Here is a 13571-nt window from a genome sequence, read left to right as displayed (position 1 = left end):
TTGAATTCAATAAAAATTTAGAACAATTGCCAATTGTTGGTTAAATGTTCAACTGATTAAGTAATGTCCATTACAGAAGGAAACAGACCTGGTCTGTCTGCCATGCAACTCCAGACTCATAACAATGTGTTTGCCTCTTAATTGCCCTCTGGGTGATTAGAGATGGGCAGTAAATGAAGGCCTAGCCAGTGATGCCTATATCCCTGGCAGAATTTGGGTTAGAACAAGACTGTGTTAGCCCATATGTTTAAGTAGCTCCTCTGCAGATATTTTCTGGGTTCGCACATGGGAACTGAGTGACCAGTGTCAGTGAAGCTGAACTCAGTCAAGAAGTCAGGTGGCTAGATGTCAACTCGCCCGTAGGCAGTGTAATTCAATAATGATTTTTTATTTACATAGGTGTGGATCTACACAAGCTCAGACTGTCTCCTTCCTGCAGTCTGTCTCTCCAGCTGTTATCCAACCCTGTGATTATCTATCACCATGATATCATGATCTTTTAAACAGGTGCTGTTAACTGCCCATCAAGAGAACAAGAAAAAAATCGTAGAGGAGAAAGTAAAGAGGAATTTGTAAAAATTGGAGTAATCTGCCGGGGGAAATTACTTGTTTTTCCAGTTCCTATAAGCTTTCAGTCGCAAAGTTGATCTGACTTAGTTCTGGTTTAACTGCATATACCTACTAAAAATTCACAAAGGGGTTTTGGGAGGCAGGGTCACCTGATATCTGGTAGCTATGAAAGGTTCTTGATAAAACTAAGTTGCAGTTGTTTATTATTATTTATAATATTATTCTAATTATTTATTTTTCCCTTTCTCTTCGATGGTAGTGTTTGACAATGACACAAGAATGATTGAGATTGAGAATTTCTTGTGCAGGGAACATCAGACCATCTCCTCATTGCCCCATGTTACATTCTAGGGAGAGCCTCAACCAGATGATCTGACAATTAATGAGTTTTGGTGGAATACAAAATTTTATGTTGACTTCTCTGTCTTATTGCCATCTTCACCTGCAATTTGCTGACTGTTCTATAACATAGCTGCAGCAGAGGGAAATCATTCTTATCTCTGTTTTAAAAAAAGTTCTACATAAATTGGAAATTATTTAGGTTTCCATGGTTATAGAATAGTTATGATTTTTTCAAAAAATCATTTCCATAAAATGTTTAAATATTTGAGGAGCAGGGAAAATATCTCATAATATACATAATTCAGTGGTATTCTTAATTTTTACATATTCCTACTCCCCAAAACAAATGCAGGACTTTGAAAACAGGATGCAAATTTAAAACTCAGGCCAATTTAAGCCAGGAAGCACAGAGCTAACAATTAATGATTGTATGAGTTTAAGTATATAACAGATTCCCATGAAGCTGATTACTGAACCAGATGGGGTTTTTACAATAATTCAACTTTCATTTGTTATTCTCCTGGTACAATCCTACAAATTACGAGGTTTATTGAATTTCACTGAATGAAATTTGAACTCATGACTTCTGAATTGCTAATCAATATACCAATATACTATAGTAGATTTTTTTAATCAACCTGTCAAATGTGTTATGATACATGTCTGGGGCAAGTGAGACTTGAACATGGGCCTCCTGACCCACAGGTAAAATCACTACCACTGCAGTACAAGACCCTCTATTGTACTATTGTACCATTCCAGTGCATGGCGAGAGCTGGAGTGGGATTTAATCCCACCATTTAGTATGATGTGCATGCATTAATTTATAGAATCCCTACACTGCAGATAGAGGCCTTTGGCCCATCAAGCTTGCACTGACTGCAGTAGACCCAGCCAACCACCCTATCCCTGCAACCTGCATTTACGAGCATTAACCCACCTAGTCTGGCACCCCTGGACACTATGGGGCAATTTGGAATTAAGAATCTAATGATGACCATGAATCCATTGTCGATTTTCAGAAAAACCCATTTGGCTTACTTATGTCCTTTAAGGAAGGAGATTGCCATCCTTACCCAGTCTGGCCTAAACATGACTCCAGACCCACAACCAATGTAATTGACTCTTAAACCACATTCTGGGCAATTAAGGATAGACGATACATGGTGACTTAACCAGCCACGCTCTCAATCCGTGAAAGTATAAAAAAAATTAGCATGGCCAGTCCACCTAACCTGCACATATTTGGATTGTGGGAGGAAACTTACACCGACATGGGAAGAATGTGCAAACTCGACAGTCACGCAAAAGGCTGGAATTAAACCTGGGTCCCTGGTGCTATGCGGCAGCAGTGCTAAACACTGAGCCACCATCACACCCAAAATCCTGAGTTTAGTTTTTGTAATACTGGCTGAGTTGTTTGTGATATACCTGAGCGGGGAGGTGAACCCTACCCTGCCACAGTAAGCATGTATTCCATTAGTTCATCTGTTGTCCAATACAAATTTATGAACCAAAGATGCAAAACTGTGTGGTGCAGCAGAATTGTTCAAACACGGCCATCATTTCTACCTTGATAATTATTTTGTAACTTGTCTCCAATTTCTGGGAAGGACAGACTTTGCTGTAACTGCAAGCAGTTCCCTGCTGGATATGTACACTGTGCTATGTTGCTGAGAAGATTGAATAGGGTTGCATCTAGATCCAGTTGAGGAATTTTTGAGTTTAAAGAGAAGGCTCTCCAAAAAATGTATTTAAATCAAATGACAACTAGAATGAACTGTGATAGTGTCCTACTCGAGAAAATAACAGTTAGTTTAATTATTAAATTGGACTCTGTTTTTTCCTATGCTATCTGCTTTAAAAATGATGTGGCATGTATTTTATGTTGCACTTTTTGAATTTCAGAATATTTTCATTCTTTCTCAACTTGGGAATGAATAAAATTTCAGGAAAAACGTTATTGTGAGCAGCTGTTGATAGGTTATCTCATTTAAGGCAAAATCTTTGATAACACTATGCAAAATGGCATGACCTCTTTTTCAATCATCATTAATATAAACTGTCAAACACATCACATTACTGTGCAGTGGTCTTGCCAGCTCTGAATCCAGGAGTGGAACAGTAACTGGAGATGCTGCCGCACTTTCTAATATGAAGCTGCAGAATTTAATTCACTTTTGAAGTGTTTGAGGTGGCTTTGTGCTTTGCATACTTGCCTGAGTTAGAAATTCAGTTCCCACTTCAGAGACCTGAGCACCAGATCTTGCCTGACACTCTGGTGTCCTACTGGAGGAATGCCCAACTGTTGGAGATGCAATCTTTAAAGTCATTTGAACTGAGACTTGGTCTGTTGTCTCAGGTGGATGTACAAAATCCTGTGGTCGCCATGCAGAGAAGAGCAGGAGAGATTCTACTTGTGCACTGGCTGAACGTTTAAGCAACAGCAGTAAAACAGAAAACCACATTGTAGTTTGTCAGACTTTGCTGTGTGCATTTTAACTATTGTGATTCCCACTTTGCAACAGTGTCCATCTGCAAAAATACGTCAGCAAAATACTTGGCTACGAAGCACTTTGGGATTGTCTTAAGGTCATGAGTACTGCTGTATAGATCCAAATATTTCCAGCCTTTTTTTGAGGCTGCTTTAATTTTTACTACACATGGAGGATGGTAGCTGTCGTGAGGCAGCTTCAGCCTCCATTGTAAATGTTGAGCAGCAAAGTGGGAGACCAAAACTATGAGAGAGTTCCTCTGAATGAGAGATATTGCCCTGGAGTTATAGTTGTGTTCATGTGCCCACCGAGGCACTCCCTGAGGGGCTAATAACATCAGGATCATATTGATAAATGATGCAGAAGATTAATGTGTGCTGTTCAAAAAGCACCAGTAAAATTCACTCTACAATATAAATCTATCAGTCGCGGATTATTTGTCACTTTTACACAAATATGACACTTTAACTGCATCCCAAGAGAAGTACAAAATGATTAACGATGAAAATGAATTACAGACCGCTTAAAAGGAACACAGACTCCAGCCTGCAGGAAATAGTGTATTCCTGGCACATCCAGCCATGAATGGTGGTGGACAAATAAATAACAAGAGAAGAAGGCTCCACAAATGTCCCTATTCTCCCTGATGAGGGAGCCCAGTGTACCAGTGCAAACCTGTAATGCTTGCAACCATCTTCAGCCAGAATTGCCTCTTCTTCTGGGCCCCAGCATCGCAGATGCCACTTTTCCACAAATTCAATCCATTCAATGTGATATCAGGAAACAGCTGGTAGCACTGGATTCTGCAAAGGGTTAAGGCCCCAAACGGATTCACCAATATTACTGAAAATTTATGAATTAGTGTAGCCTAGCCAAGCTATTCCTCTATATCTGCAACACTGGCATCCACCGAGCAATGTGGAAAACTGGGCAGGTATGGCCTATGCTTAAAAGCAAGCCAAATCCAACCCGGGCAGTTACAGCGCCATCAGTCTAATTTCAATGATCAACAAAATGGTGGAAGGGGTCACAGACGTTCTATGAAGCGGTACTTTCTCAGGTATCGACTGTGGCTTTGATGCTCAGCATGAGTTCCATTAGGGACACTCCACTGCTACCTAATTATAGCCAAGGTCCAAGTCTGTGATGAAGTAAGGAGCTGAGTGAGTGAATGAGCTGAACTCCAGAGGTGAGATGAGCGTGTCTGTCCTTGACATCAAGGCAGCATTTGATCAAACGTGGTGTCAAGGAGTTCTAACAAAACTGGAGTCAGTGGGAATCAGAGTAAAACTCACCAATGGTTGGAGTCATAACTGGCACAAATGAAAGTGGCTATGGTTCCTCAGGATAGGATATTTCTAATCAACCTGTTCGGAGATGCTATTACACACCTCTGGAGCATGTGGGATTTGAACCTGGGTCTCTTGCCTCAGAAGTAAGGACAGTAACACTGCTCCACAGATTCCTCCAACATTTAATTCAAACTAAACTTCACGATGGATTTGAACCCATATACCCAGCTCATTGACTTGGGGGTCTTCTACTTCTGGATGACTAGCCCGGTGAATTAACCAGTATGTCACCACTACCCCTAGTTCCATAAGGTGGTGTGTCCTAGGCTCAACTATCTTCAGTTGTTACAATAATGATCTTCCTACCATTATAAGGTTAGATCTGGAATGTTTGCAAATGATTGCACAATGTTCAGTGCGATTTGTGATTCTTCAGATACAGGAGACTGTGTGTAAAAGCAACAAGGTCTTGACAGCTTCCGCACTTGGGCTCATAATTGGCAAGTAACATTCATGCCACAAAATTGCAAAGCAATGGCCTGTTCCAACAAGAGAGAATCTAATAATTTCTCCTTGCTATTTAAAAGTGAGGGGATTTAGCAATACTCACACTATTGACATTTTGGGAGAGCCCATTCACCAAAAATTGAACTGAACTACCCAAATAATACGAGGAAAAGCGAGAGACTGGAAATTCCGTCACAAGACACTCACCTCCGGTTCCCCAAAACGTTTTCAGCCATCTATAAGGTACAAGTCAGGATTGTGTTGGAATTCTCCGCACTTGCCTGGATGGGTGTAGCTCCAACAACACTTAAGAAGCTTCACACTATCCTGAGCAAAGCAGACTGCTTCATTGGCACCACATCCACCATCTTCAAGAGTTAGTCATTTTTGTCACCGGCTGCTGGATCTGCTCAAATCCTCAATTCAGCATGGCCACTTTGTTTTGGTTTTAGACTGAGGTGGTTCAGAATAGTCTCCTCTTCAGGTGGTCTTTTGGGATTGAGAATAAATTGCTTTTCATCTTGGAGCATCAAAAATATTTCAGCTGAAGAATATGTGGAGATATAAATCTGTTGAATGTAAGGAGAATGGAGATGTGCATATTTATAATGCTTTTGCAAACAAATCTTTTGGCCATGGATATAAAGCAAAGTCAAAAAGATGGCAGATGGTGGAATCCAAAGTAGACAAACAGGAGGCTAGAAGAGCACAGCAAGCCAGGCAACATCAGAAGGTGGAGAAGTCAACGCTCCAGGTATAACCCGATATAAAGCAACTTGTTTGGGCGTGTTATGACAGACTGAGGGCAGGAGGGACCCTGACCTAGACCACTGCATCACGAGACTGTATAAGTGAATATCAGGGGTGGGATATCCGAGCAGATAGAGAAGGGATGATATTAAAGGTAACATTGCACAGGGGATAGAAGAAAATACAAAATGGAAATCTGCAGGTAATGTGCAGCAACACATTGAGCAATTGAAGGAAAATGATTGTTTTCTGAGCCCTACAGTGCCCCACCTCCGCGCCATGTTTCCCAAATATCACCTCTTTTCGGTTAGCATTTTTTATTTGGTTCTGGAATTTTGCATCCCTTCTGGTCCCCTCCTTTGGACTTTCCAGCAATCTCTCATAGAGCTGAAAGGGAAGTGGGCTTGTAAGAGAAAGGGACATAGTGAGAAAGGAAGGGTAACTAAGTCAGTGGTGCACCCCGAAAGACAATAACCTTTGCCTCATTCTTTGAAGCATTAGATACAATACAGCTGGTCCCACAGCCATTCCTGGAGTACAATCTCATTAGTAATGCCAAACCCTTAAGCATAATCTGCCCTCTCAAAACTAATTTGCCTGTTTGATGTGCTTCAATGATGTTGAAAACAATGTGAAGTGCCTATTATAATGCTTGACTAAAGATACTAATGGACTGGTTTTGATCAAGTGCCCTTAAAGGAATAGGAAAGGTAAGACCATCCAAATACTACTTCATTTATCTCTTTATTTACACCGGATTACAATATTTCCTTCTCGGTGAGCGATTGCCTAATTTTTGGATGTCATTTTTAGCCAGGTTGGAGGTCTGTAGTTTTGTACCCACTTCTTACCCTGGAACAATTGCAACTGTGTGGCTTAAGCAGCAGCCATTTGACTGCCTAAACAGCAATTCAGGTGCAGGCCATTACTTTTAAGAAGGAGTTGGCAGTGTGGGTGAAAAGGGTTAGAAAGAGAGCTTGTTATTAAACTAGAAAACTGGGATGGGCAATAGTAACAACTTTACGTATTTAAAAATCACATGCCTGGTTGTAGCGCTGCTCCTTCGTTAGGTAGCTAGTGGGGCAGGATGATAGGATGCAGAATTTATAGTAAAAGATCGCTGTGTCTTACACTGATGCAATATATTGAACAAACCTTGATTGCTGTTAAGTCTTTCATCTTTTAGAAGCTGAGAATATGGACTCCATCTCGACTTCAAGATTATGGTTCCTACTATAGAGTTGGTGGATAAGATGGCTGAGGAGTTTGCGAGAGGTGTGATGGCATATCTGTGTTGTAGGCCAACTTGAGTGGGTTCGTGATCCGTAATCCTTTTGGGATCTTTCCTGCTTTCTTGCATCTTTGCAGAAACTTGATGTCTGTGTCGATTTGCGCAATCTCCTTGGAGATCCTCTCCACTTTGAGCTGGCAGTTAGTGGTGTCGATGGTAGCCACGATGTGGAGGTGCCGGTGTTGGACTGGGGTGGACAAAGTTAAAAATCACACAACACCGGGTTATAGTTCAACAGGTTTATTTGGGAGTATTAAGCTTTCGGAGCGCTGCTCCTTCATCAGGTAGCTCTGAAAGCTAGTACTTCCAAATAAACCCGTTGGACTATAACCTGATGTTGGAGAGAAAGTGAGGGCTGCAGATGCTGGAGGTCAGAGCTGAAAATGTGTTGCTGGAAAAGCGCAGCAGGTCAGGCAGCATCCAAGGAACAGGAGAATCGACGTTTCGGGCATAAGCCCTTCTTCAGGATTCCAGCAACATATTTTCAGCTATATCCTGATGTTGTGTGATTTTTAACTTTCAGAAATGAGGACTACAGGTACTGGATCAGAGTCAAAAAGTGTGGTGCTGGAAAAGTACAGTAGGTCAGACAGCATCCAAAGAGCAAGAGAGTCAATGTTTTGAGCATGAGATCTTCACCATTCAAAAATGAATGAGCTTTTGAACTATTTGGTCAACTTTTAGTCCCAGTCCCTCTGCTGTAGCAGTGTGTTGTAACCATGAATAGCCTTGTTTGTTGCTGTAAATCCATCCTTTGAGTGAATTTGAATTTTTGTCATCTGAGTTAAATTTGAGTTCAACATCCTTTTCAAAACAAGTTTATAAAATCATGAGGGGCATGGATAAGGTAAATAGACAAAGTCTTTTCCCTGGAGTGGGGGAGTCCAGAAGTAGAGGGCATAGGTTTAGAGTGAGAGGGGAAAGATATAACAGAGACTTAAGGGGCAACGTTTTCACGCAGAGAGTGGTAGATGTATGAAATGAGCTGCCAGAGGAAGTGGTGGAGGCTGGTACAAATGCAACATTTAAAAGGCATCTGGATGGGTATATGAATAGGAGGGGTTTGGAGGGATATGGGCTGGGTGCTTTGATATCTTTCCCCTCTCAACCTAAACCTGGTCTAGTTCTGGACTCGAGAGACAGGTTTATTACATAGTACTTAATAGATACAATATACCTGACCTACATAGAGTCCTTATGAGATGCCATGCTAGACTCATGAGGAAATACAAAATACAAGCTACATAGAACATACAACTGCAACGAGGACTGAACTGGTCTTCAAATGTTTGGGGCCTCCCAAGAGTTGTCCCTTGTTTCCTGATAGGTGGAGCTTATCTCATGATGTTAGTTAACCCAAACTGCCAAATGCAACAATGATCAGCCCCCATCTGGTGGATAGACACACCCTGTTTCCACTAATCCATCATCACCACCACACAAGCACTTGCACTACCTATTCACTGTTTTCAAGTTTAAAAACTGAAAAAGATCTAAAGTGCACACATTTCACTGTGACACTCAGATCTGATTACTCGATCCTTTAGGTCAGAGAAAGGATAGCACTGTTTTTAAATACGAGGTATGGATTAGCTCACCAGAGAATTTCTATTCTCCAGCCTTATGCACCCCCATGCCTGACTATCAGGCCCAACTCCAATGGGTACTCAGGGCTTAACTCTCGGAATATCTGCTTCACTAGTCCCACCTCCTCATCTCTGCTGCTTGGTGGGCCCAGGACTAGCCAGGGTCATTCCTTCAGCTCAACCAGTCAGAGTGTTACTCCCTCCAACTCTGCTCTTTTGCCGATTACAGATTCTGGCTTTTGAGCAGCAAGATTGGGAGAGAGGGAATCTGTGATTGGATAAACTCAAGCAATCTACATGGGAGAGACAGGAGCTCTGATTAAAGGAACAGTTTCTCAGAGATCCTGTCACAGCTGAACATGGGTGACCTTTCTCGGCTCGGTGAGAGGTGAGGTTGAAAAGGCAGGGCCTTGATGGTGGCATCAGCCAGTACGGGAATTGAACATAATGTTCAGGGATGAGTAGGTTAGGTGCATTAGTCAGGAGTAAGGGTAGAGTAATGGAGATTGGGTTTGGGTGGGATACTCTTTGGAGGGTCAGTGTGGACATTTTGGGCCAAAGGGCCTGTTTCCACACTGTAGGGGTTCTATACATTGGCTTTGTTCTGCCTCACAAAAACCAGCCACCTGAGCTAATCAACACAGTCTGCCTTAGGAATGTCTGAAATACAATCAACATGTGGCCCCCCCCAAACCCTTGAAATCTCTTCCTGAAGTCCAGTTGCATTGGTTGTGTTTGTCATTATTCTTGTTTCATAGTTTATCTCATTCAAGTTTTGTGAAACAATGATTCTGGAATCAATAGTGCTTGGCATTGTCACCTCATTTGGATAAATCCTAAACAAGAAGACCTAAGAGGCGTTGGCATCGGTAACTTGAGATAAATAATAGCGTCAATATAAGCTGACATGTTTGTTGTTGAGCAGATCCATGATACTCAACCTCCTGGCCTACATGATTGATTAACTGTGGTGCTTGCCTTTTTTTTTAACAGAAGTGCTACCATTTCTTATTCCAACGTTACCGTCTCGAGCATTACACCGTCTCCTCAAATTGGCTTGCTTTGGGCACCGTCATCCTCTTTGGATTTCTCTCTCTCTCTCGCTCAGTGGCTTTATTCAGAGGTTAGTGGCTGGAAGTATTTGTGAGTTTGTGTGCGACAGAAAATTTCTTTCCCCACTCACCAAATGGCGAAATGGGTAAACAGATTCCACCCAGATTTTGTACAATGAGCAGTTCAATGTGATTTTTTTTCTTAAAGTTTCAATTTTGTGATTGCAATTAATTTGAAAGGTGTAAAGGTAAAAGCTTGAAAAAGCTGATTTAAGAAAAACAAATAACTAAATGATCTCAAGTAGTGATCAAAACATGAGTAAAGGATTGGGACCTTGGAAGTGGACAGAATTTAGTTTCCATTAACCTCTTATAATTCGGTCCATATTTTTTATATTTACAATTTCAATGTCTATATTGACATTTCTATGCAAACCTTCTCGGAAAATCTGCCACTTTGTAATTATACCCTCCTGTCCTTGGGAGCACTGGAGTTTATGATATGGGGATGTGCTCATAATAATGCAGATAGCTTCCAGCTCCGTACAGATGAGGTTTCTTCTCTCTGACCCTGAAAACTCTTTAAAAGGTCAGTATTGATGGGACAGCAGTTGGTGTCAATGTGAGCAAATGCATAATGGCTTTCTGGCTTTAAAAAGAGGAATTGCAGCCAGATATGTCTTGTTTCCATTATAATGTGTCAGTTTGGTTTAAGCATTAATGATTCACTGGTGCAGCTTTGGACTTGTAGGGAACATAAGGGCATTCTAATATGCCAAATGTTCTAAAACAGTAAAACATCTAGTTTGTAAGTTGTAATGCTTTTAACCTGTAGTGAATATAGGATCTAGAAACACCTGTTTCCTGCCATTTAGCTAAACGTGTCTATGGTGTTCCATTATTGGTTGTCTATAGACTTTGTCACCATTAACTTATAAGCCATAGCTTCACTGGTTATAATGTATAACATGAATGTAAATTTTCGCACCCCCTTTGGGCAGGTTTTGTAAGTTCATGGTTATCCTGAAGTGCAGTATCAGAAGTATACAAGTGCCAAAATCACAATGGAGGTCAAGATGCAGCTCTGTTTCCAGAATATTTATTGCAGCATCATTTCACAGAAGGCCAAGATGAAACTATGATTTTTAATATATCTCATCCTTGGCTGTGTAGGTAATTAATGCGCTGTAACAATTGGCAGCCTGTTTGGATTCTGTGCTGAGTTAGCTGGGTCCCAGTTGGTAGACCGACCTTGGAGTTCAGTATTCTGATGGCTAACAGTAACAGAAGCTGTGGAGTTATGGGTGTCAAATTAGGACAGACTGAGGCCTAACTGTCGTCTACCAGGCCTCAGAGAACCTGCAGCCATTTATTGACTGGGGTTTATATGAAGAAATGTTTATTGGTGGCCTGTACCAGAGGGCAACTGGAGTCATATAGCAAACATGAAGCAGTTCCATCAATTAGGGAGACAGGAAAAGTCAGCTCTGGGAAATGTGGAAAGATAAATCTGAGACTCTGTTTTGAAACCTTCTATTTGCGAAAATGCCATGTTGTCCTGGTTTGACTGTGCGCATTTTTGCTTTCTGGACAACAAATATATCTGTTTATTTCTTTTTTAAAAAAAATCTCCCAGAACTCACATCAATTGACGTCATGGAAGGAATGTCCATCATGTTGTCTCGCTGTTAATTCACAGGTTACCATACTCCGCTTGACCTATATCCAGAATTTCACAGGATTGCCACAGACCCAAGCATTCATACAGTGCCTGAGGGGAGACTGGTCAATGTTTGTGTTGGAAAGGAATGGCATCGATTTCCCAGTAGCTTTCTCCTACCCGACAAGTAAGTAATTTGGCCCTGAGGCCATCAGTTATGTGATTAGACTTGAAGAATTAGGCTTTACATCAGAGACAGACAGGGGCTGCAGTGAGGTTAGGAAACCAAGCATAGGGTGGGTTTTCTAAGGCCCAAGCAAGTTTGACTGTTAGGTCAGGTCACAGAAGTTTCTAACTCCACTTCCCAGCTGGAGCAAGTCATGTGGGGCAGCTGAATGGCCTTCCCTAATGGCATTGTGGGTCAACCCATAGGAGGTGGGCTGCAGCAGTTCAAGAAGGCAGCTCACCACCACATTCTCAAGGGCAACTCCGGCCGGCAATGAATAAAAACCAAATGAACTGCAGACGCAACAAATCAGAAACAAAAACCAAAAATGCTGGAAAAGCTCAGCAGGTCTGGCAGCATCTGTGGAGAGAAATCAGAGTTAACATTTCGGGCCGAGTGACTCTTCCTCTGAACTGGTGAATTCAGTGTTGTCCAGTCACAGAACCTCATACTGCTCCTAATGAGTCGCAACTTGTGCAACTGAAATCACTTTACTGTCAAAGAAAGATTCAAAGCTTTGTCATTTAGTCCAACATCTGCCTGAAGATCTAGTCTTGCTTTTTGTTTCTCAGCTGGCAGCTCCAGTTCATTGCTTCTGAATTTCGTGGCCAGCTCCCAAAGCCCTATGCGAAAGGACCGAAGGCAACTCAAATCCACCCAATGGACATGAATGACCAAAACGCCGAAGAACCCTCCAGATATGTAAGTGATAGACTTTATTTCTGTGACTGTGAATTTTATATTTATTCAGCTGAGGCATAGTAGCAAAGATGGGGTAAAAGTGAGGATTGCAGATGCTGGAGGTCAGATTCCTGATGAAGAGCTTATGCTCAAAACGTCGACTCTCCTCCTCAGATGCTGCCTGACCAGCCGTGCTTTTCCAGCATCACACTTTATGACTCTGATAGTAACAACGATGGATGGAGTGCTTCCATCGTAAATGTCCAGTATCAGCACTAAAGGCTGCTCGGCAGGAATAAATAGAAACATTTATGTATTCTACAGCAACGATGCTCCTCAAAATTGATCTCAGCACTCTTAATTTTATGTCAATATTGCCAACAAATTGAAGACTTTATCCATTAGTACAATTCATTGTTGTAATTCATTGTGTCTCCAATGAATGCGTTACAGTAAAGGTTTGTTCCCCAATAGCTACTGATGTATTTTGAAACCCAGAGGGAATAGCAAAACCTCAATTTTAAACTCCAATTCATGCATTGGCTGGGCCAGCATTTATTGGACGTCTCTATTTGCCCTGGAGAAGGTGGTGGTGAGCTGCCGTTCTTTTTGAGCCACTGCAGTCGTGTACTGTTGTGTTAATAAGGCAGTTCCAGGATTTTGAAGTTGCTCACTGACATCTCCCCATGCTATGTTCAACCGCCCTCCAGTTTCTCCATTACCTTCCTGTGTAAATCCCATTCTCATTCCCCTTTCCCCACCCTCCTGTCTCACCTGGAGTTATCTCTATAAACCTCAGCTCCTTTCTCCTCCTCTTATAAGCATTCTCAGAAACTATCTTTTTGAACTGGTTTCTGGTTACTGACCCTAATCACTCCCTCCTCACTCATTGTCTGTTCTTCCTCCTGTTGCTGCTGAGCATAAGAACATCAGAAGCAGGATCGATCGAGTCTGCCCCACCATTTAATAAGATAATGTTGATCTTCTCCAGATGTCAACTCTCCTTTCATGTCAGCTCCGTATAGTCCTCAACTGCCCGATATTTCAAAAATTATCTGCCTTCTCTTGAAATATTTTCAGTGATCCAGTATCCACAACTCTTTGGGATAGAGAATTTTG

At 41.7% G+C, this 13571-nt stretch overlaps 1 protein-coding gene across 7 annotated transcripts in view; it reads left to right on the top strand.

The window, feature by feature from the left end:
• The window catches only part of alg9 (ALG9 alpha-1,2-mannosyltransferase), a 263913-nt gene that overhangs the window by 83188 nt on the left and 167154 nt on the right, over positions 1 to 13571 (top strand). For 6 of the 7 annotated variants that reach the window (XM_043676654.2, XM_043676652.2, XM_043676649.2 and 3 more), the window contains exons 11-13: positions 9827 to 9956; positions 11585 to 11732; positions 12344 to 12473. In XM_043676654.2, the coding sequence (XP_043532589.2) occupies positions 9827 to 9956; positions 11585 to 11732; positions 12344 to 12473 (408 nt within the window). The remainder of the gene's footprint in view (positions 1 to 9826; positions 9957 to 11584; positions 11733 to 12343; positions 12474 to 13571) is intronic. The other variant, XR_015751977.1, reaches the window with a different exon arrangement.

This window comes from Chiloscyllium plagiosum, unplaced genomic scaffold (genome assembly GCF_037043375.1).
Source record: "Chiloscyllium plagiosum isolate Xiang-an unplaced genomic scaffold, Cpla_swu_hap1 HiC_scaffold_29, whole genome shotgun sequence".
NCBI classification, from domain to species: domain Eukaryota; kingdom Metazoa; phylum Chordata; class Chondrichthyes; order Orectolobiformes; family Hemiscylliidae; genus Chiloscyllium; species Chiloscyllium plagiosum.
This window is presented reverse-complemented; position numbering and strand designations above follow the sequence as displayed.